We start from the raw sequence: 23,911 nt of genomic DNA on the forward strand, positions 1-23,911 counted from the left end.
CTGTATGTCTGTCTTTCTGTCTGTCTCTCTGTATGTCTGCCTGTCTGTCTGCCTGTCTGTCTCTCTTTCTGTCTGTTTGTCTGCCCGTCTGTCTGTCTGCCTGTCTGTCTCTCTTGCTGTCTGTTTGTCTGCCTGTCTGTCTGTCTGTCTGTCTGTCTGTCTGTCTCTCTCTCTGTCTGTCTGTCCGACTGTGTGTCTGTCTGTCTGACTGTCTGTCTCATCACCAAATCCTTTTGTTTGTCAGGAGGATTATGGAAAAACTACACAACTGTCTGCCACAAAGTTTGACAGGGACCAAGACAGAATCCATTAAATGTTGACGTGGATGCGTTAAAAGGGGCGGATTCAGAAAATGAATGAAAAACACTTTCTTCAGTAATTCATGTGGATCTCTGACATATTGAGGTGACTGGTTCTCTGAGATCCGGTGGATTTAACTATGTGTGTTCACAGAGGAGACTGTTGGGCCTTTGTGAGGTCTGAGCTCTACTCAGGGACCTTCTGATTTGTGTTTGGGATTAAATTCCATGAACACAAACTATGGACACTTGAAGCAACCGGTCCTCTGCTCTCAGCTCAAAGCGTGAGGACAAAAATGAGTCATGTTTTATTTGAATATAATTATTATTACACTGTACCTTTATATATCGACAAATGTAGCATATGACGCTGGAGTCTAAACATAAAGATATAATTTTGTAGACTTGCTGTTTCCTGTCAGTGATCTACATGAACATGTGTGTGTGCCGACCACAAACAGACAATATCACACTGATCTGGTTAGAGAACTAATGCACACACACATTAATACCACAGGACAATATTTTTTTCACAACAAAAGCATCTTTTGCATTTCAAATCATCTCATTTTTGATAATAAAACGATGGCTTCGCAGACTGTGACTCCTTCAGCAGCACGAGAGCCGTCAGACTGTGATGTCAGCTGAGGCCCTGAACCAGGAGAGAGAATATCTGTCTGAACTGTTTCCACATCGTTCTGGGAAGACAAATGTCTTCAGTCGTGTCGGTCGGGGAACGTTGTAGAAATACTGCCACAGGATTTCATCAAGCCCCTAAAGCAGAACACTGGTGTTCACTAATCTGGTGTCTCACGAATAAATGAATGCTCTTTTGCTGTGAGATACATTGTGTGTGTATGTGTGTGTGTCACCAAGAGGAAGGTGTCTTGTTCACTATAAATGGAAAAACAGATACTGTCTCATTGCTTCTATACTTATTTCTCATCGTCCCGTTTGTGTCATTTTCTTTAACGTCGACCTCATCCCTGATGTGAAAGTTTGTTTCCTGTGTGTTTCTCCGTCGACATAAAAGTTAAAAAATAAATTAAAATAAACATCTTCAATAATTGATCTCATGTTGAACTGAGACACGGCACCAGATTCTTCCTTTGGTTTTTAAGATCCTTCAACCTTGTAATTGTTACATCCACCAAGGAAGACAGTCAGCCTGTCTGTCTGTCTGTCTGTCTGCCTGATGGAACATGGACCTGTCTGCCTGTCTGTCTGTCTGTCTGTTTATCTGTCTGTCTGTCTGTTCTTCTGTCTGTCTGTTTATCTGTCTGTCTGTCTGTCTGTCTGATGGAACATGGACCTGTCTGCCTGTCTGTCTGTCTGTCGGTTTATCTGTCTGTCTGCCTGTCTGTCTGTCTGTCTGTCTGTTTATCTGTCTGTCTGTCTGTCTGTCTGTCTGCCTGATGGAACATGGACCTGTCTGCCTGTCTGTCTGTCTGTTTATCTGTCTGTCTGCCTGTCTGTCTGTCTGTCTGTCTGTCTGTCTGTTTATCTGTCTGTCTGTCTGTCTGCCTGATGGAACATGGACCTGTCTGCCTGTCTGTCTGTCTGTCTGTCTGTTTATCTGTCTGTCTGTCTGTTCTTCTGTCTGTCTGTTTATCTGTCTGTCTGTCTGTCTGATGGAACATGGACCTGTCCGCCTGTCTGCCTGTCTGTCTGTCTGTTTATCTGTCTGTTTATCTGTCTGTCTGTCTGTCTGCCTGATGGAACATGGATCTGTCTGTCTGTCTGTCTGTCTGATTGAACATGGACCTGTCTGCCTGTCTGTCTGTCTGTCTGTCTGTCTGTTTATCTGTCTGTCTGCCTGTTCTTCTGTCTGTCTGTTTATCTGTCTGCCTGATGGAACATGGACCTGTCTGCCTGTCTGTCTGCCTGTCTGTCTGTCTGTCTGTTTATCTGTCTGTCTGTCTGTCTGCCTGATGGAACATGGATCTGTCTGTCTGTCTGTCTGTCTGTCTGATGGAACATGGATCTGTCTGTCTGTCTGTCTGTCTGTCTGTCTGATGGAACATGGATCTGTCTGTCTGTCTGTCTGTCTGTCTGATGGAACATGGATCTGTCTGTCTGTCTGTCTGTCTGTCTGATGGAACATGGATCTGTCTGTCTGTCTGTCTGTCTGTCTGATGGAACATGGACTCTTGTTATCAACATCAATAACAACCTGAGATGTTGGCGTCCAGTTGGCGCCTGATCTCATCTCCATGACATGAGCTGCGCTCGTCTGTGAGAGCGACTCGGCTGTCGTCACATCTGAGCTCAGAACTCTGTTTGTCACGTGATGTGCAGCTTGTCTTCAAAAGCAGCTTGTCTTTTTCTGTCCTCAGATTGAAACAACTCGGTTCCATGTGTATTTTTCTTTCCTTCTTTCTTTTATTTTTTAAACACATCTGGTGAGGAAAAAGTTAAGACTTGTTTTATTTCGTAGTTCTTCAACTTGATTTTTAATTTTGGTTATTGTTCCGTGTGCGGAGACAGACTTTATTACCACACTCATGATGTGGTCATGAAAATCAGCTTGTGTTAGGCAAGTTCCTGTGAGGAGCCGAGATGGGGAAGTAAGTTTTGTGACTTTCCTATTTTGAAAACTGAAAAGTGATATTGTTCTGCTGGTCGAACCGGAGAAGAGGTTGTGTTTTTCCCCATGAGGCCATGGAGATGGTCAGCGTGTTTCTGAGTCTCCTCTTTGTTTCAGGTGAGATGATGGTCTCTCAAATTAACTAAATAACTCAATCTGAGCTGAGAGATGTTCTTCACTCGAGGTTTCTCCTCACTCTGTTCGACAGGTGCTGCGGTTACTTGTCCTAATAAAGGTCATATCAATGTTCATGCTCCGCGGTCGATGGAGGCGCTGAGTGGATCCTGTCTGCGGATCCCGTGTAGCTTCACTTCTGCAGAAACACTAGAGTTCAAGGCAGGAACCTTCGGCGTGTGGATTAAAAAAGACTCCAGATTTGCATCATTTCCAAACAACGTGATCTTCAACGGCAGCAGTCCAGTCAACACCTATCAACTGGAGATCACTGGAGAACTGAGGGAGAAGAACTGCACCACTGTCATTTACAATTTAACCAGGAGCCACTCGGACAGTTACTTCTTCAGAATCGAGAGCGAAGCTTTCAAAGCAACGGCTGCTTGTGATCCTCTTCAAATAAACGTCAAAGGTAAGAGAGAGTTTGTACCACGAGAAAACAGAGGTCAGAGGTCAGAAGAGAACTTTGAGATAACAACAGGTTTGCTCATCGCTCCATACTGACACATCACTTGTAAAACTTTCCCCTCACATTTGTCATCAGATGAAAACATAATTGTCCCAAGAGGAAGTTTTATTTGATTTCAGTTTTACAAACTGTGACTTTCTGTGTGTTCGTTCACTCCTCAGATTCTGCTCCGAGCCCCAGCATTGAAAAGTCCGGTGGCGATCTGAAGGAACAGGAGTCTCTGACTCTAACCTGCTCGGCTCCCACTCCCTGTCCACACTCGCCTCCCAAACTCACCTGGCTCGACCCACGAGGCCCTCGATTAGAGGAAAACTCTGACGGAACCTTTACGACTAAACTCCGGCAGATCATCACTCTGTCAGACGAACATGACGGATACAACATCACCTGCTCGGCCAGTTATCCTGTGAGCGGGGGCACGGTCGAGGCGGCTCCAGCTGTACTGACTCTCAGTGTTTCATGTAAGTCGACCACAGTCTGCTATTGGATCAGGAAGTACAGTCACGAGATGTTCTTCATTCCGGGGCCTGGTGCTCCTCTTCTCCCTGACACCTTGTCTTCCCCAGACGCTCCCAAGGACACGCTGGCGTCCTCGGCGTCAGCCGGTGGCCGGGTGATCCTGACCTGCTCCAGCAGAGCCAACCCGCCCGTCAGCCACTTCGCCTGGTTCAAGAAGAGCTCGGACGGAGCCGCGAACGTGTCGGCCGGAGTCGTTTACAACGTCAGCGCCGCAGATGGAGGAGTTTATTTCTGTCAGGCCACCAATGACCTGGGCAGCGAGAAGTCAGCAGAGATCCGTCTGACTGATAAAGGTTTGGTGAATCCACTCCACATGTGGCTGCATCGGTACATGTAGAGGATGAGCTTTTAAAGAGCTTCTGCATTGTCACAGCAGACAAAGCATCAGCTCCAGAGTTACGCACAGTTCATAGGGTTGTGACGCGGGCAAACACACCGAACGGCAGCGTGACAATAAATAGGTTTACAAAGAAATACGACATTGGCAAGGATTTGAGATGTGACATTAAAAACACAAATATCCTCCAACACACATCTCGTTCATCCATCACTGGGGGATCGTTGAGATTTGTCTCCTTGTCGTGTCTCATCCTGGTCTCTGGTTTTTCCCGTCAGGAGAACCTCTGCGATGGGAAGTGCTCCTCGGAGGGATCGTTGGGATCGTCCTCGTCGTCTGCTCCGTTGTCTTAGTTTGGTGAGTATCTCAGACGAGAATCAGTTACTGACATTCTGACGTGTGTCCACCTGTCTCGACACTTTACTGGCACATTGTCTCTCTCGTGACTTACCAGGCGTTTGAGGTCAACACGTCCGACAGCACAACAGACTCAGGTGGGAAAACACTCAACGAGACACTGACTGACTGTAAAACCTGTATCAGAGCAGACGCTGATCAATCTCCTGGTTTTATCCACCCAACGTTTTTGTGATTTGGGTTCTTGTTTTTTGTTATTTTTCTTTTAGAGTCTAACGGGACAAGACCTGGCCGCCAAAGAGTCCGCCAGTAAAACAGGAGAGGAAAACATCCAGTACGGTCAGATCAACTTCTCCAAGGTGGGAGCTGAGCCGTCCCGGGACCTGCAGCAGCAGCCCGACACGGTGTACGCACAGGTCAAAGTGTCGCACAGAGCAAACAGCTCCACTCAGGCTGCTGACGAGGACCTCTACGCTCAAGTGAAGTGAAAATGAGTTTTTGTGAAGACGAAGATAGAATTCATATGCTGGAAAAAGGACGTTTTCACTACAAAGACGATCAGCGACCGTACACAAAGACGATCACTGACTGTATATAAAGATGACGACACGTCTCTTCTTCCTATAATTGAACAAACATGAAGCTATAATATCTTGTGCCGGTGGCGTCGTGTGGGATTAGAGTCTGTGCAGTATTGATCGTGTCGAGGCCCTGCCCACACACACACTCTCGACCAATCACGAGTCAGTGTCAGCTGTCAATCGTGACGTCTCATCCCCATTTTTATATCATCAAACAACTGATGAGAAGCAAAGTGATCAGAAACATGAACACGTGAACAAACATCAGTGATAAGAACGACCTCACATGACATGGAGGGGGCGGGGCTTATGACCTGTACTGCAGCCAGACACTAGGGGGCGATAGAGATGATGATCTCATCTTCATTTACAGTCCACGTCGTCAGTCGTACTCCAATGCTAACAGTGGTTATGTAGCGAAAACTTACCTTTATTTATTGCAGTGTGCTAAAAATAAGCTTCTTCAAAATATTCACAAAGCACAAAATTCTTCACATTTATTTCATCTTATGCATTTTGTATGATTAATGTTGCAATAGTATTATATTTAATATATAAATGAGGCTCTTGTTTCCTTTAATTGACATTGGCATTTTTCATGCTGTTTGAAGGCTGTAGCTGTACCAATAAAGTTTATTAAAATGATATATCTTTTGTTTGTTTGTTTAAAGACTCCCGCTCCTCTTCTGCCACGTTTTTGTTTTTGCTCCTTTCCAAAAAGAGCTGTGCGGGAATATGATTAGTCCAAAATCGCTAGTGCCCGCCTCTAGTCCCGCCCACTTTAGGGATCGCGCGGCACTGGTTGGCGGAATACAGAGTTCATCACGGTTGCTATGGACTTTGGCTGTGCTGGTTTCCAAGAGCGGAGGAGGAAGAGGAGGAGGAGGAGGAGGAGGAGGACGTCGTGATTTTTCGGGGTTAACTCCCATCAGTGACAACGGGGAACGGAACCAGAACCAGAACGCGTTCACAGCTGGAGAGTTCTCTTCTCTAGTTCGCAGCCGCATCAGAACCCGCGTCGGGGGACTTTACGGCAACAATGGCTCCGAGGAAGACTCCGAAAACCCAGCCGAGAAAAGGTCAGTCACCTCGGCTAACACTGCCGACACACTGCAGCTGCAGCAGCCGGTCGCCCCGCGGTTCCCACGGTCTCCGCCAGCCGAGGACGGCGCGTCCAGCTGGGCGTGCGGCGGCGCTGTTAACCAGCAGCCAAACCCCTTCAAAAACAAACCGAAGTGAATGTAGTGCGTGTGTTTGACCGCGGCCGAACCGAAGAGCAGACGGTCGACGTCCGCGTCAGCGTCCCGATTTGCGTCGTTGCAGCCGATTTTCGTCACTCCCGAGTGATGTGACGTTAAACTGGCAGAATTGCGAACGGAGTCTGGTTTGACTCGGTCACGGGGCTGTGTTGAGCCAGTTCGCTGCTGGCGATTCCGAAAACACACCCCGAACCGTGGCGGGGTCAAAGTGTCCGACTGAACCGATCCGATCGGGCTGAGGACGAAGGACGCTCCTCCTGATGCGAAGCTAGGTTAGCTTAGCATCATGTGCAGCCGGGCCATCTCCACCAGCCGGCTGCACATGATGCTAAGCTAACCTAGCGACCCACAGGTGATAGCCTGCTATCATCCGGGACAGATGTGTGTGTGTTTTCTCTCTCTCCTCTCCTCCATCCATGTGACACAAAAGTGTTTATCTCATTCCATAATCATAAGACAATGATTGATAAGCAACAGATGTCATGGGAGTTGTTGTGTCGGTGTGTCTGTGGCAGACCTGGGGTCACTGACCTGTCGGTGCCTGCTCCACAGTGACGTCAGCTGTGTTCTCATATTGTACCATGATCAAATCACAACAATGAAATTCTGAGGAAAGAAAATGGAAATATGATCTCTGGAGGAACAACAGTGCACGATGTCTTCATCACCGTGTCAGTGCTGTAAAATGTGACACCATCACAGATGAGGGTGTGTTTTTTGTGTCTGTAAAACTGTCGTGGGCGTAGTGTGTAAATACTAATCATTGAACGTGTCAGATTTGTAGAAACACAATCATATTAGTGGTGCGATTCTGGAGGGAGCTCATCTCTCTCTGTTGTTGTTGTTGTTGTTGTTGTTGTTGTTGTCCTGCTCCGGCTGGAGACCGACGCGCTGACCACCGGGCCACAACCCTAGTACATCTCTTCAGGTGTCGACACGAGTGATGTTGACGACCTGTACTTGCAGAGTGTTGTGACCCGTGTTCTGTTCTCCGTTTACAGAGCGTGGGCGGAGCCAGCAGGCCGCAAGGAAATATATCCGCTGATTTTTACAAAACCTGTTTCACTTTAGAATCGCTGACTGCCCCTTTAAGAGGCGACCCGTGTGTCACCGCCGCACCACTCACGTACCTGCGACCGAGAACACGGCACCGACGACCAGATAAGAATGAGCTCGTTCATTGGTTTCACCGCTTTCGCATGCGCGTTGTCACGTCTCCTGGAATTCAAAAGATGGCGGGCGACGACGTAACGTCTCACATATTTTCTTTGATTTCACACTTTTAAAGCTTTTAAATGCTGCGTATAATTCGCTTCGTGTTGTGGTTACGGTTCGCTGTCGTTGTGCACTCGCATCAAACCACAAGTTATTTCAAACGGATCAAAACGACAGCGCTACAATAAAAAAGTCACCAACATCTACCGCTGTTCTTTTGCTTTTCTGCCACATTTAATATCTGCCACTGTCAGAGGACAAATGGAAAACTCCAGAGCAGAAGTTGCCGCCAATGCTCCTGTTACGCTGGTCGCCAACCGCCATTGAAAACGACCAGGAAGAAGAAAAACCCATGTACAGCTTCATTCTTTAATTTTTCAACTATCTGTGTGGAAACACTGCATGTTTATATTATATATATTCCTGTGTGCCTCATAATAACCCTTCTTCTCCTTCCCCTCTGTTACAATGAATCACAGCACATGCAAATAACCGGTGCAGCAGCCGAGATCGACACGTATACACAAATAGATTGGTGTGAAGTTCTTGCTCTGTCCCTCACTCGGGTCACGTTCTTACTCTTGTTAGGAGGCGATGGTTTCACCCCCCGTCCGTCTGTCCATCAGCCGGTCGGTTGGTTGGTCATCAGCAGGATCACACAGACAGAAACGACTCACTGAAGGATGGAACCCGAGCCAAAAAAGAAAGTTGGTGTAATGTAAAAATAAAGAGAAAGAAGTAAAGCTGCAACTAATGATAGTTTTCTTGATTAATAAATCAGTTGTTTTGTTCATAAAATGGTGAAAAATGTTGATCGTGTTTCCCAAAACCTCAACTTGATGTTTCGTTTTGTTCACACACCAAAGATCTTCAGTTACTGTCACAGAGGAGCAAAGAAATCAGAACATATTCACATTGACGAAGCTGAAATCAGAATTTTGACTTTTTTCCATAAAAACTACTTGAACCGATTAATGGATTAGCAAAATAGTTGGTGATTAATTTAGTAATCGATTACTATTCGATTAATTGATGCACTGTTGCAGCTCTAGAAAGAAGATCACCTTTAACATTGTGAGATAGTTTTTTGAACTGTATTTTATTTTTTTTAACATTTTCACTGATTTCCTACTTTAGTTTCAGGTGTAGAACTTTTAGACAGGAGGGTTTTTTATCAACCCATCGTTCTTCTTCAGTGGCAGCGATTAGGATTTCATGATCGGCAGTGCTTTGTTGGTTCAGCTTGTGTGTGTGTGTGTGTGTGTGTGTGTGTGTGTGTGTGTGTGTGTGTGTGTGTGTGTGTGTGTGTGTGTGTGTGTGTGTGTGTGTGTGTGTGTGTGTGTGTGTGTGTGTGTGTGTGTGTGTGTGTGTGTGTGTGTGTGTGTGTGTGTGTGTGTGTGTGTGTGTGTGTGTGAAGGTTATTCTGTGTGTTCTTCTGTCCTCTCTGGCATCTGTCACACACACACACACACACACACACACACACACTGAGCGTCCCTGGGTGTGTCAGCTCTAATAATAGTGTGGATCAGGTTCTGGATGGTCACAATCACAGGGAGGAGGAGGAGGTCTTTCTTCTCCCACCTCGCTCAGTCACTCTCTGTCGTTCACTGTTCACTTGTTTTCCCGTTCGGATGATCAGCAACTTTACTCAAAGTTTTTAAACTTCTTTTTTCTGGGTGAAGTTCAAATAGTTTTGGCACTGTTGAACATTTCTGTCATCTTTTTTATGTTTTATTTTTGATGGTGGTTTCTGTGAATTAGTAGCCCAGAGGATTCGTGTGCAGTTGTCCCGCTCTGCTCGTCTTGGAGAAGGTCCATGCAGCGGTACCGCCACTATGGCGCCTCCTGCTCCGCCTCCTCGCCGTCCTCAGCTGCCGTAGAGGAGGCCGATGCAGAGGAGGAGGACGAGCTGCTGAGAGAGGAGGGAGTAGAGGATGTGGTCCAGGAGACAGGTACAGTAGGAGACAGTGGTGTATGAGTGAGGTTTGACCTGGTTTGGGTCAGTTTGGTCTTGGCTCTTATCTGGCCTGGTTTGGCTCGGTCAGGGGCCGTTAATGAGGAGGAGGTCGTCCCACAGAAGAAGGAGGAAGTAACGCCTGCTGCCTCAGAGACGGGTAAGACCGGTTAACGAGCCTGGTTTGGTTTGGTTTGGTTTGGTTACTGCTGTGCTTCTGAGCAGTGCAGCTCGGTGTGACCTTGTACAGCATGTGTTCATCCTGTCCCTCCAGTGAGGAGAGATTTGAAGTGAAATATGATCCTGATTTTAGCTCGACGTGGTTTTGTGATTGACCTGCTTTATTAATTCAGTGTATTTGAGTGTCCATGGGGTTTGTACAGAGGCCGAATGTGGCTCAGGATGAGTTTATGAAATCAGCCGACACGAATCACGTGAAAAGACAAAGTCGCTGCTGGACGATACGATATCTGAGGGAGAACGACAGCGTTTCATTTCGTAAAAGGCACACGAGGATATTGAACCTGTCTGGTTCCATGAAAATAAAATTGAATGGACTAAAGTTGAAGAAGTTGTAAAGAGACAAAGGGATAGAGGGATAGAGAATGTGAGAACATATTGATCTCTAATGTCAGTTTTTATATCTTAAAGTTTTTATCAAAGAACCAAGAACTAGAACCTGACTGATATGGATTTTTTAGACCAAACTCAGTGTCTCAATTAGAACCGGACTATTTGTGGAGTCGTCCAATGGACCAGTGGTGATACGAAGACACAATGACAACAGACATGTTGGTCCTGAGGACGAACAGCTGCTGTCATCGCTCTATTCCTGGATCTGCCTGTCAGACTGTGTATACAGACCATCAGCGACTGTATATAAAGACGATCAGCGACTGTACATAAAGAGTGGCCCGCCCACACACGCTCTTGACCAATCACGAGTCAGTGTCAGCTGTCAATCATGACGTATCTGCCCCGTTTTTTTATATCATCAAATAATTAATGAGAAGCAAAATGATCAGAAACATGAACACCTGAACAAACATCAGTGATAAGAACGACCTCACATGACAGTAAGGGGGCGGGGCTTATGACCTGTACTGCAGCCAGGCACAAGGGGGCGATCATGACGATGTGGCTTCACTTTTGTTTGTACTGATGATCGATGAGATAAAACTGAACTAACCATGAGTTACTAACTAACTAACTAACTAACTAACTACGCTGACGTCGTCTACACGTCCTGACACAAAACTTTATCATCATTCTCTGTGTCTGACGTCCTCAGAGGCCAAAGTGCCGCCGGTGGAAACCAAGAATGGAAAGAAAACAGAAGGAGGAGGAGGAGAAGGAGGAGGTCCAGGTCCTAAATACTCCATGTTTACCTGGTTTGTGGTCCTGGCTCTGCTGGGAGTCTGGAGCTCCGTGGCCGTGGTCTACTTCGACATTGTGGACTACGACAGTGTCATCGGTGAGTAAGACGATGACTTTAAGAACCTGGTAACGTGGGGGCGTTGTGTCAATGTGCAGCTTCATCATCGCGTCGCCCGACTCAATGCCGCGAATCTGTAATCTTCTTCTCTTCTGCAGTTGCTTTGTACTAATTCACTCTTTGTCTTTTACTGTAATCAAAGGTGATGATTCGACCTTATGGCTTCTCTGTCTTCATCCTTCCTTCCCTTCCTCTTCTCTCTCTCTGTGTGTGTGTGTGTGTGTGTGTGTGTGTGTGTGTGTGTGTGTGTGTGTGTGTGTGTGTGTGTGTGTGTGTGTGTGTGTGTGTGTGTGTGTGTGTGTGTGTGTGTGTGTGTGTGTGTGTGTGTGTGTGTGTGTGTGTGTGTGTGTGTGTGTGTGTGTGTGTGGTCTCTGCATGCAGCCAGAGCTCAGGAGTTTCGCATGAACTTTTCTGAAGTTTTACAAGGTACAGTAGTCAAATGTAACTGGAATTGTCACAGTTTCATACATTCTTACACCGAGATTCCATGAGAGCGAATGTTGCCGCAACAGAATTCCAATAGCAGTTCCCCTCTGATAGGAGGAACTGACAGTTGAACGAACAACAAACAGAAGACAATTCTAAAGATAGATTAGTAGATAGATTTATTGATAGACAGATATATGGATGGATGTATAGATAGATAGATCAATAGATAGATAGGTAGATGAATAGATAGATAGATAGATCAATAGATAGATAGGTAGATGAATAGATGTATAGATAGGTAGATGTATAGATAGATAGATGTATAGATAGATGTATAGATGGGAAGATAGATGTATAGGTAGATGAATAGATGTATAGATGTATAGATAGATGTATAGATAGATGTATAGATAGGTAGATAGATGTATAGGTAGAAAGATAGATGATAGATAGGTAGGTAGGTAGGTAGATGAATTGATGGATAGGTAGATAGTTATATGGATGGATAGATGTGTAGGTAGGTGGATAGATGGATGGTAGGTATGTTGGTAGGTAGGTAGGTGGTGAGATGACTTGACGGATAGGTAGATAGATGTATAGATGTATAGATAGGTAGGTAAATGTACTTTATTGATCCCAAACTGGGAAATGCCTGTGTTACAGCAGCAGGTGTCAGTCGCACAACACACCTTACAAAATATACAAAAATATCAAAGAATAAAGAAAATGACTATAAAGAGAAAAAAATCAGCTTCCGTGATGAGATGTTTTAGGAAAGTAAGACACAGACAAACAGAAGCTCCTGTTAATGTCTGACAGCCATCACAGTTCCTCCACTACATCCTTCCTCATTCTGCAGTGTCACCGTGTCGATGCACTCTGACATCACTGCGTCGTGCTATTAATATACTGTACCGTGTGTCGCAGCTCGTATTAGATCTTCATGTCTGATAATGACCAAAGGCAGTGTAGTTTAGCCCGTCAGGTGTTAAAGCTGCGGCTGTGGACAGATCAGGTGTTGACTTTAGCTTTTTATCCATATCCAGTTCCACGAATACATTATTAACATTTTGAGTATGGGCACTGTGTAGGTCAGGGGGTCATGATAACATCACTTATTTCATTTTGTAAAATACTTTAATAGCTTCTCAAAATCTTTAAATTGAAAGAAAATGATCCTGGGTAAACATTGCATACATATTAACCGTGTGCATGAAACACTCTCTACAAGCTTGTTTTATTGGTGTGTATGTTGTGTCACTCAGCCTTCCTCCCCTCCTCCTGCAGGTAAACTGACGGCCTACGACACCGACGGAGACGGAGACTTTGACGTGGAAGATGCTAAAGTTCTACTCGGCAAGTCCCACTTCTACTTCTACTCCTTTGCTCGCCTGTCGCCCTCTCAACAAATGTCTGAATGATGTGGTTTTACAGTCGTGTCCCAGTGCCTCAGCTTCAACGACCAGTCACTCTGAACCCGACTAAACCAGCTTCTGCACCGAAGTCAGAGGTGTAACCCACTGAGCTACCACGCGCTTACGTTGAGGAGGCTGGCAATTTTTTGTGAGTGTGTGACGATGAGGTTGCTACCACTCACTGAGAGCAAGTCCACGGATGTGGGGCAGAGCAGCGTCCGCGCGCTCTTAGCCAAAACTCCTCCAAATATGTGAGGTTTGTCTGAGGCAACAGCAACGCGATGAGGATGAGGTCGTTCACTGGTTCACCGCTCTCCTGGAATTCCAAAGATGGCGGATGTAACATCTCATGTGTTTTCTTTGATTTTACACTTTTAAAGCTTTTAAATGCTGCGTTTAACTTCAATCGGGTCAGGGGTCAAGGGTCAGGGTGATGACTTATCAAAATGAAGATAGGTGGCTTTTCAGCCACTGTCAAAGGAAACACGAATCTACTGTACAACCAATCACGTCGCGACCTCTCATCGCATCGCGGCTCAAATGTGGTCACTTCTGGTTTTCGGAAAAAAACCAAGATGGCGCCGGCCAAAATGCAAAACGTCAGGCTTCACACAGCAGTTTCACAAACCACTGGGTGACGTGATGGTGGTTTTGCCACTTGGTTACATCCTTCCAGCAAGTTTTGTGGAAATACGTTCAGTTGTTTTTTTGGCGTAATCCTGCTGACGGGTGAAAACATAACCTAATAATTTTCATATTTTGACGCAAGCTGACCTGACCTACAGCCACCATAAACACAATCATATCTTTCTAACCATCTCAACGGCAGAGTCACTTGACCCTTAATAACCTCTAACTGCGTTTTTAATTTTTTTATTTGACAAATATTCAACCAATCTTGTATCGGGACACGTTGGGGATAGAACTCACTAAGTGAGTAGGAAGAAGGAAACCGGGTGTAAAAAGCTTGACATGCTACATCAGTGTATGTATTAAAAAAAAGATGGCCGCCCGCGTTCCTCGTTGTTTGTCGACAGACAGGAAGTCGGAGATGGCCTGACGAGACTGAGACAGGAAGTTAAAGCTTATTTAATGTCTGTGGTCCGTCTGCGACTTTAACTCACGATCTTTCTCTTTGTCCCACATCATCATTCTTCACTTTTTTATTTTCGTCACGGTTATTCTCCCTTCCCTTCCGACCATCTTTTGTTCCCTCCCCACTTCCTTCCTTCCATCGTTTATTCCACCCTTTTCCCACATACTCCTTTCATCCCTCCTTCCCTTTGTGGCCCGACCTCACGACCTTCCTTTCCTCCATTTCCCCCCGATCGTCTCCAAATCCTCTATTTTTCTCCTTCCCTCCTTTTTGTGTCTCCCTCTCTCTTTCGTCAGGCTTGACCAAAGATGGCGGTGGTAGTGCGAATGCCGAGTCGCTTGAGGAGGTTCTTAATATTTTAGCAGAGGAGGGCTCTGATTGGATCTATGGCTTCTTCACCTTCCTGTATGACGTAGTGTCCTCGCCAGTAGAGCGGGGTGAGGGAGAGGAGGAGGAGGCAGCGGCGGCGGCGGCGGCTGCGAGGCAGGAGGAGGAGGGCGGGACGACCTCCTCTGATCATGAGGAGGTCAAAGGGGTCATACTGGACCTCCAGAACCAATAGGAGGACAGAAGCGGCGCCACAGCCAGTAGCAAGGCTCCCTGGTCCCACTAGCGACCAATGAGGACCAGGCTGGGACGCTCTGTGGCCCAGTCCAGCTGGAGGAGGATGGCGGGGGGCGTGTTGTGGTGCAGAGGAGCTGATGTCCAGTTGTTTTTTTTACAGCAGGATGAAACTGGGACTGGACACAGTCCTGTAATCCCATCACATGACCGCTGAAAGGAATTTAAATAACCCAAAACTATAGATTGTTTCCTCTGCACAGCGGTTTGATTGACTGATTAATTTGATGAGTAATATATTCGTAGGCGTGTGTTGGCTGATCACCGTAACTGACGTGTGTGTGTGTTTGTGTGTGGTGCCAATTATTTTAATCACATTTTTAAAAGATAAAATCATGACACTGAAGTGTCTTACAGGACCATAAACACAAAGGTGATTTCACACAGTTTTGCATAAGGGCCAAAAATATTATCATGATAAAAATAAAAAATACTATCATTGCCATTTGTCATTTCTATTAAAAATTAGCTTTATCAATGGTAAAGGAAAGGTAAAGAGAGTGAGACGTCCTCTTTCTAGCGGATCTCATCGCAGGTGGTGACAGGAACGTGACCCCATAACTGAACTTTCTTTTTTATCATGTCACTAATTTATTCCAGCTCATAAAAATTCCATTTTTCATCCATGAGCTTCAGCATTTGGATCAAGGAGAAGAGATTTAACAGTTCTGACTTGGTGCCGAACAGGTCCTCGCTAAACGTGGCGCACAACTGGTAGTTTTTTCCTGCACTGTGTTTTGCGTTGAGTTGGTTCAGATGAGAGGAAGTTAAAAGGTCCTGTTGTCAGGACGGACGGACAAGCGTCTGTGTGTTGACTCTGACATTCCCCTGACGGATCTATCTCTGAAACCTACAGAGGACGAGGAAAATGTGAAGAAGAAGAGCAAAGGTAACAGTGAAGGTGTTGTGCCTGTTTCTCGTGCCGCTGCATGATTCTCCTTTTTGACGCGGAGTAACCGAATGAGTAGAGCACGAAAAATTCAGGTAACAGGTGTGAACAGGACGTACAGTATGTGGCCCCCATGACCCCACGAGAGCTCCCCTCTCCTCAAAGACACTAATGACCTTTAACGTTTGACGGCACAATCGGAGATTCTGATCTTTGTTGACGTGATCTGTGCTCTGTGTTGTGATTGGCTGCATCTTTAACACTTCCTGGTTTGCTGTGCGCCGCCAGCTCCGTAACACACTGCAGCAGCGACTCTGCATGTTCAACTCAGACTTGCAGATGATGTTCATTCATTATCATTCACATTTAAACATCCGACCTTTAACTTCGACGCCTCAGACCGGGGTCCCGTCCGAGGGCTCAGGCTGCGCTCGGCCCTGAAGGAAGAGCTGAGGATGATCCACGAGAAGATGGAGGCAAAGAGGATCGCTCGCATCGCACTCGCCGAGATCAGGGCCTTCCTCGCCGAAGAGGAGGAGGAGAAGGAGGCGGCGTGGGCGTTGAAGATGGAGACGCTGGAGGCTGCCCAGGAACAACTGAGGGAGGAGAGGAGGAAGGAGGAGAGGAGGAGGGAGGTGGAGAAGGAGAAGGAAATAATGGAGAAGGAGAAAGCAGAGAAGGAAAGGATGGAGAAGGAGAAGGAAATAATGGAGAAGGCAGAGAAGGAGAAGGAAAGGATGGAGAAGGAAATAATGGAGAAGGAGAAAGCAGAGAAGGAAAGGATGGAGATGGAGAAGGCAAAGAAGGAGAAGGAAAGGATGGAGAAGGAAATAATGGAGAAGGAGAAAGCAGAGAAGGAAAGGATGGAGATGGAGAAAGCAGAGAAGGAGAGCATGGAGAAGGCGGAGAAAGAAAGGATGGAAAGGGAAAAGGCTGAGAAGGAGAAGATGGAGAAGGAAAGGAAGGAGAAGACGGAGAAGGAAAGGGAAAGGTTGGAAAGAGAAAGGGCGGAGAAAGAGAGGATGGAGAGAGAAGTTAAAGAGAAAGCTGAAAGGGAGAGGCTGGCGCGAGAGAGGGTGGAAAAGGAGAGACAAGAGGTGGAGAGACTCGCCAGAGAAGAGAGGGAACGACTGGAGCGGCAGAAGATGGAGAGGGAGCGGCTGGTCAGGGAAAAGGAGGCGAAGGAACGATTGGAGAAAGAGAGACTTGCAAAGGAGAAGGCTGACAAGGAGAGGATAGAGAGGGAACGTGTGGCCAAAGAGCGAGAGAGAATAGCCAAGGAGAAGGAGAGGGTGGAGAGAGAGCGATTAGAGAAGGAGAGAGTTGAAAAAGAGAGGATCGCCAAAGAGAGAGCGGAGAAAGAACGGCTGGAGAGGGAGCGCGTCGCCAAGGAGAGAGAGCGAGTTGCCAGGGAAAAGGAGCGACAGGAAAAAGAACGGATCGCCAAAGAGAACGCGGAGAAGGAGAGGATGGAGAGAGCGAAGGCCGAAAAGGAAAGAGAGAGGGCAGAAAAGGAAAGACTAGAAAAAGAAAGACAAGCCAGAGAGAAGGAGAGGATGGAGAGGGAGCGCATCGCAAAGGAGAGGGCCAGAGTCGCTCAGGAGAAGGAGAGATCGGAGAGAGAAAAGGCGGCAAAAGCAGAGAAGGAAAGAGCAGAAAAAGAAGAGAGGGAGAGAATCTCCCGGCAGAAGGAGGCGAAGGAGAGGATGGAACGGGAAAGACTGGAGAGAGAGAAATCGCAGAGGGAGGAGTCGGAGCGGCAGAAGGCTGAAAAGGAGAGAGCGTCCCGGGAGAAGGCGCTGATGGAGAGGCAGAGGCTCGCCAGGGAGAAGACGGAGGCGGAGAGAGCGGCCGCGAAGGCAGACGTCAACGCACAGGAAGTTCCGGGGAGGAAACCGAACGCTTCCCGACCGAAAGCTCCAGCGGCCGAGGAGAGGACGGAGAGAGCGAGTGTGTCGGAGGTCAGAGGAGGGAGGAGTCCGACCGAGGACAAGACGCCGGCGGTCAGGAGGAAACAACGTTAGTCCGGCACGAGAGCTTGGGTTGGCTGGAGGCTCAAAGGTGAAAGTGGAACGTTTCCGAACTGTTGTTGTTTTTGTTGTTGTTGTTGTTCTGTTGTTGGATCCTGACTTTATGGATTAAAGTGGGATTTTAAAGATTAGCTGGCCGCCTCTCTGCGTGAGGCAGGCGGTGAGGTCTCGGCGTTCACCCCGACGTCACTGCAGCGTGGTGAGAGGTTTCTCCTGGAGTCGATGTGGAGCCGTTCACTGACACGTCGGCCTCTTACTTCACAGAACAAAGAAAACAGAAAACATTCACGTTCTACATACTTAGTTGTTTTTTTTTCTTATTTGTAGTTATTCATCATCAAGTTTTCGGTTAAACTGTGAAATATAAAGCCTCAATTACATTTTCCGTCATGAAGGACGTCTCAGGAATCATTGACAATATTTTTCCACCCAAATATTTCTATGGGCCGATGTATCAGAAAATATTTCGGTCCGTAATTTGGGTTTTGGTGCGTGTCCTGATTATTTACTGATGGAAACGTCACGGTTTGTTTTCTACGCCATCGATAAAAACCGTGCGAACGTGGTCGTCACTCTGAGTCAGCATGGAGGTTAATAACGGTGTGGTTTAATATCTTGTCAGTGTTTTTTTTCTTGCTCTTTGAGTGTATTTCACTCATGTTGACAATGTGTCAGTTATCAACACTGAGATGGATCAGCTTTTCCTTAAAGATGTGAGAAGAAGAAAAAAAAGGTTATGATAAATAAACCTTGGTTCTGAAATGAAGATGGTGTTGTCGTCCTTCCCGGTGTGACAGAAATATGAAGATACAATGAGATCAGACTTTATGATTCACACGATGGATCGTCGATACGGGCGCCGCCATCTTGTGCCTGTGAAGTCATGTGGAGTCAGAGTCTGTGCAGCACAGTGATCGTGGAGTGGAGCAGTGTTATCGAGGCCCCGCCCACACACACACACACACACACACACACACACACACACCAATCACACCAATCACGAGTCAGCATCGGATGTCAATCATGACGTCTCCGCCCCGTTTTTATATCATCAAATGACTTATGAGAAGCAAAGTGATCAGAAACATGAACACGTGAATAAACATCAGTGTGATAAGAACGACCTCACATGACATGGAGGGGGCGGGGCTTATGACCTGTACTGCAGCCAGACACCAGAGGGCGATCATGAGGATATGGCTTCACTTTAGAGGAGCCGTCATGTCGTCCATGGTGGTTTATATCCACTGCAGCCTTTTGAAAGTCTCTTGCTAAGACGAGGTCTATAAGTATGTGTGTGTGTGTGTATATATATATATATATATATATATATATATATATATATATATACCATCTGCCCTCCTTCCTCTGTTCAATCCTATCTCTCTTCACCACAGCTTCTTCCTCTGTTCGCTCTGGTCTTATTTCAAGTCATCGCCTCGCTGACGCCCCCCGGAGGTCAGAGTGGAGAAAACCTTTAGTACTGAGGCACTGTCACGTTGAACTGTAAACCTGCATCAGCACTGTTTAATGGTTATTTTATGTTTTATGGTTATTTTGACGTAGAGCGTCCACTAATGTAGGATCATGTTCTTGTTGGGTCTTTTGGTCGGACAAAGCAAAACATGTCCACTCATTTGTTATGGTCATTATTTAAAATTAGTTTCTGATATTTTATAAGAATAAATAACTTATTTCAAATTGATAGTGAAGATAATTAGAGTCTGAGCCATTTATACGTCGGCTAATAAAAGTTGAGCTATATGAGCCTTTTCACAGACAAATGAAAGCTTTTATCTTAAAAATATAATTTTTACATCAAAAAATATGTTTATTTTCATAATTCGACTTCTATATAATTGGTTGTATCTGTGTTTTATTTATATTCATAGTTTTTTAGAACAAAGTTTATGGTTAAATGATCAGTATTTTGATATTTTGGTTTGATATCGAATATCTTAGGAATCATTGATGTTTAACGTAGCTGACGTATTGGTAACAGATTTTTTTTACTCCCTTGTATATGTATCGCATCAACACCAGAAATCCATGTCGTTATTGTTTATTAGAATATTTATCCATTGCAGCCTCAGAAAGTAACTGTTCCCTAAAGAGTTGTGAATGTTTCACAATGCGCCTGAATTTTTCATTTTGAACTTTGAAACCACCAAACAGGGCTGAGAGACGCTGTTGGAGATTCACCTGAGGAGGAAACAGGTGAGGGCACACACACACACACACACACACACACACACACACACACATTGTGTCAGCCGCCCAGACAAACGAGCCGACTCTGACCTGACACCGGAGCCGGCAGGTGTTGTTCCACCTGTGAATTCCGACCTACCGGACCTCAGCGCTGCGTCAGGCGAGACGACCCAAATAATGTAAACCAGCTCCGCTCTGCTTCACTTTTCACACAGGCTCAGTCCAACGAAAAAAACAAAACAGGAAGATGATCAGCCGACGAGCGAATCGACGGGGTCAAACGAACGATCCTCCGTCCGTCTCCTCTTTTAAACGTCGTCTGTAGAGTCACTCGTCTGATCTTAGTTCAGTTTAAATAGATTTGACCCAAAAACAAAAAGCAGAAATGAAAAGGATGCAGCAGTTTTACAGGGATGTGAAACATTCAGACTTTCTCACAGACTGTAAATACACATGAGCAAATATTTAATTTAATTAATAAAATGTTCAAATCCAAATAATTACAAAAAACATCTGGACAGACATTTGCTGAAGGAACCGGGTATATTTTTTACTTTTTGATGTTTGGTGGACAACTGAGTTTTAAGGAACGATTCAGATATTAGTTATATGTTGTATGTTAAACCTCAAGATCATGATCAATGGTAGGTGTCAAATGAATTGTAAAGGTGAAATACACATTTTATTCTATTCTTCACTGCTTGTTTCCCTCTGAAGCAGCTGCGTACAATCGAGCCAGCTTTTGCTTTGATCCCTTATGATTATGATATAACGATAATGTCTTTATCCAAGTATTGAAGAGTGAAGGAGCCAGTGAGCCGGTGGCTGAAACGACAAGTCAACAGGAGCCCACAGAGGCCAAGGCCCCCGAAACCACGACTGACCAGAATCCATCAGGTGCGTAACGAGGACCTGCCCACACACACACGCGCACCCTCCACAAATCGTGAGTCAGCATCAGCTGTCAATCACAACGTCTCCGCCCCGTTTTAATATCATCAAATAACTAATGAGAAGCAAACTGATCAGAAACATGAACACGTGAACAAACATCAGTGTGATAAGAACGACCTCACAGGACATGGAGGGGGCGGGGCTTATGACCTGCCACCAGGGGGCGATCGTGAGGATTTGACTTCACTTTAAAGGGCTTTAAATGTCAATCTTTATTTACAGCCTGTGGTGGAACCTAATCTAGAGAATGAATTTTTTACTTTGATGACAGATTATTTACAGATTAATACAAAATGTCAATAATTTGCCGCAGAACGTTTAGTATTTGTTTTATCAGTGACACAGCTTTGAGTGGACAGGAAACGTTGGATTGTGACTCATGAAGTGAAACCGTCTGATTTCCTCTAATCGTCACTGTTGACTGTTTGTCACTTTCAGAGAGCGACCGTCAACCTGCCCACGACGATGACGGTATGTATGTGTGTGTATGTATGTGTGTGTCTATGTATGTAGAGTATGTATATGTGTGTGTATGTAGAGTATGTAGAGTATGTATGTATGTATGTAGAGTATGTATATGTGTGTGTATTTAGAGTATGTAGAGTATGTATGTATGTATGTAGAGTATGTATATGTGTGTGTATTTAGAGTATGTAGAGTATGTATGTATGTATGTAGAGTATGTATATGTGTGTGTATTTAGAGTATGTAGAGTATGTATGTATGTATGTAGAGTATGTATATGTGTGTGTATGTAGAGTATGTAGAGTATGTATGTATGTATGTAGAGTATGTATATGTGTGTGTATGTAGAGTATGTAGAGTATGTATATGTGTGTGGATGTAGAGTATGTAGAGTATGTATGAATGTATGTATGTAAAGTATGTAGAGTATGTATATGTGTGTGGATGTAGAGTATGTATGAATGTATGTATGTAAAGTATGTAGAGTATGTAGAGTATGTATATGTGTGTGGATGTAGAGTATGTAGAGTATGTGTATGTGTGTGGATGTAGAGTATGTAGAGTATGTATATGTGTGTGGATGTAGAGTATGTAGAGTATGTATATGTGTGTGGATGTAGAGTATGTAGAGTATGTATATGTGTGTGGATGTAGAGTATGTAGAGTATGTATATGTGTGTGGATGTAGAGTATGTATATGTGTGTGGATGTAGAGTATGTAGAGTATGTATATGTGTGTGGATGTAGAGTATGTAGAGTATGTGTATGTGTGTGGATGTAGAGTATGTAGAGTATGTGTATGTGTGTGGATGTAGAGTATGTAGAGTATGTATATGTGTGTGGATGTAGAGTATGTAGAGTATGTGTATGTGTGTGGATGTAGAGTATGTAGAGTATGTATATGTGTGTGGATGTAGAGTATGTATGAATGTATGTATGTAGAGTATGACCGTGTTATTTCTGCGTGTCTGTGGTCATCACATGTGATCACAGGAGCTTCTGTAACGTGTGAATGTTCTTCCGGTCACTTTTCTTTTGCTATTAGCAGCTGACACGTTACTGACACTGACGCTAAAACTCCGTCGTCTGAATGCTCACGTGACCTTGTGACCTTATGACTTTCTGACCTTGTGACCCAGTCACCTTGACGGTAACCTTCTGTCTGTGTCTGACCCAGTCTCTGGATCTCAGGACCTGGAGTCTGAAATCCAAGGTTGGTGCTAAGGAGCTGCTGCACGTACTCTCCTCTCCTCGCTGCTGATTGGACGATACGCTAACCAGCTGCTGCATGTTGAATGAGTTCGTTCATGTCCTGTTTCCACGACGATCACTGACTGTATATAAAGACGTTCACTGACTGTATATAAAGACGATCACTGACTGTATATAAAGACGTTCACTGACTGTATATAAAGACGATCACTGACTGTATATAAAGACGATCACTGACTGTATATAAAGACAATCAGTGACTGTATATAAAGACGATCACTGACTGTATATAAAGACGATCACTGACTGTATATAAAGACGATCAGTGACTGTCTATAAAGACGATCACTGACTGTATATGAAGACGATCACTGACTGTATATAAAGACGATCACTGACTGTATATAAAGACGATCACTGACTGTCTATAAAGACGATCAGTGACTGTATATGAAGACGATCACTGACTGTATATAAAGACGATCACTGACTGTATATAAAGACGATCAGTGACTGTATATAAAGAAGATCACTGACTGTATATAAAGACGATCACTGACTGTATATAAAGACGATCACTGACTGTATATGAAGACGATCACTGACTGTATATAAAGACGATCACTGACTGTATATAAAGACGATCAGTGACTGTATATAAAGAAGATCACTGACTGTATATAAAGACGATCACTGACTGTATATGAAGACGATCACTGACTGTATTATGAAGACGATCACTGACTATATGAAGACGATCACTGACTGTATATGAAGACGATCAGTGACTGTATATGAAGACGATCACTGACTGTATATAAAGACGATCACTGACTGTATATAAAGACGATCACTGACTGTATATAAAGACGATCACTGACTGTATATAAAGACGATCAGTGAATGTATATAAAGACGATCACTGACTGTATATGAAGACGATCACTGACTGTATATGAAGACGATCACTGACTGTATATAAAGACGATCACTGACTGTATATAAAGACGATCACTGACTGTATATAAAGACGATCACTGACTGTATATAAAGACGATCACTGACTGTATATAAAGACGATCAGTGACTGTATATAAAGACGATCACTGACTATATATAAAGACGATCACTGACTGTATATGAAGACGATCACTGACTGTATATGAAGACGTCAGGTCGATGACAGTTTGTTTCCTGATTACTCGGCACCAGAAGCCTTGTCGGTCCATTTTTCTTTCTTCCTCTTCCTCCTCTTCATGACTAATAACAAATAATAATCATCGTCTGTGTGTTCGTCTGCAGCTGCCGTTCCTCTGCCCCTCCCCCCTCCTCTGGTGGAA

The 23,911-nt window shown here is 44.9% G+C and overlaps 3 protein-coding genes across 11 annotated transcripts in view; all 3 read left to right on the forward strand.

The window, feature by feature from the left end:
* Window positions 1–2,635: 2,635 nt before the first annotated feature.
* On the forward strand, window positions 2,636–5,970 carry LOC118290943 (B-cell receptor CD22). 2 transcript variants are annotated; one of them, XM_035618722.2, is made up of 7 exons: window positions 2,640–3,003; window positions 3,095–3,472; window positions 3,691–3,990; window positions 4,096–4,341; window positions 4,664–4,742; window positions 4,840–4,879; window positions 5,012–5,970. In XM_035618722.2, exons 1-7 carry the CDS (start codon window positions 2,961–2,963, stop codon window positions 5,228–5,230), a joined length of 1,305 nt encoding a protein of 434 aa, XP_035474615.2. In that variant the 5' UTR covers window positions 2,640–2,960; the 3' UTR covers window positions 5,231–5,970. The 2 variants fall into 2 exon arrangements, with proteins under 2 accessions (XP_035474616.2, XP_035474615.2); XM_035618723.2 differs by lacking the exon at window positions 4,840–4,879 and having other exon boundaries at window positions 2,636–3,003; window positions 5,012–5,153.
* A 223-nt stretch (window positions 5,971–6,193) lies between these two features.
* Window positions 6,194–23,911, forward strand: part of LOC118290937 (aspartyl/asparaginyl beta-hydroxylase) — a 35,496-nt gene continuing 17,778 nt past the window's right edge. For 2 of the 8 annotated variants that reach the window (XM_035618712.2, XM_035618711.2), the window contains exons 1-12: window positions 6,195–6,402; window positions 8,386–8,504; window positions 9,562–9,752; window positions 9,846–9,914; window positions 11,046–11,228; window positions 11,631–11,675; window positions 12,966–13,034; window positions 19,905–19,946; window positions 20,733–20,837; window positions 21,333–21,365; window positions 22,537–22,572; window positions 23,874–23,911. The exon at window positions 23,874–23,911 is cut by the window's right edge and continues 16 nt beyond it. In XM_035618712.2, coding sequence (XP_035474605.1) covers window positions 8,392–8,504; window positions 9,562–9,752; window positions 9,846–9,914; window positions 11,046–11,228; window positions 11,631–11,675; window positions 12,966–13,034; window positions 19,905–19,946; window positions 20,733–20,837; window positions 21,333–21,365; window positions 22,537–22,572; window positions 23,874–23,911 — 924 coding nt within the window. In that variant the 5' untranslated portion in view covers window positions 6,195–6,402; window positions 8,386–8,391. Of the gene's footprint in view, window positions 6,403–8,385; window positions 8,505–9,381; window positions 9,753–9,845; window positions 9,915–11,045; window positions 11,229–11,630; window positions 11,676–12,965; window positions 13,035–19,904; window positions 19,947–20,732; window positions 20,838–21,332; window positions 21,366–22,536; window positions 22,573–23,873 lie in introns of those variants that run through there. The other 6 variants (XM_035618715.2, XM_035618710.2, XM_035618713.2 and 3 more) reach the window with 6 other exon arrangements.
* On the forward strand, window positions 16,627–18,495 carry LOC118290944 (uncharacterized abhydrolase domain-containing protein DDB_G0269086-like). Its single transcript, XM_035618724.2, has one exon. It carries the CDS (start codon window positions 16,647–16,649, stop codon window positions 17,721–17,723), a length of 1,077 nt encoding a protein of 358 aa, XP_035474617.1. The 5' UTR covers window positions 16,627–16,646; the 3' UTR covers window positions 17,724–18,495.

This window comes from Scophthalmus maximus, chromosome 21, assembly GCF_022379125.1.
Source record: "Scophthalmus maximus strain ysfricsl-2021 chromosome 21, ASM2237912v1, whole genome shotgun sequence".
Lineage (NCBI taxonomy): Eukaryota > Metazoa > Chordata > Actinopteri > Pleuronectiformes > Scophthalmidae > Scophthalmus > Scophthalmus maximus.

Coding starts and splice junctions, on each gene's coding strand:
- LOC118290944 (XM_035618724.2), top strand. CDS start 16,647: ATGGAGAAGGAAAGGAAGGAGAAGACGGAGAAGGAAAGGGAAAGGTTG.
- LOC118290943 (XM_035618722.2), top strand. CDS start 2,961: ATGGAGATGGTCAGCGTGTTTCTGAGTCTCCTCTTTGTTTCAG. Junction 3,004..3,094: donor GAGTCTCCTCTTTGTTTCAG/GTGAGATGATGG, acceptor TCTGTTCGACAG/GTGCTGCGGTTACTTGTCCT. Junction 3,473..3,690: donor TCTTCAAATAAACGTCAAAG/GTAAGAGAGAGT, acceptor TTCACTCCTCAG/ATTCTGCTCCGAGCCCCAGC.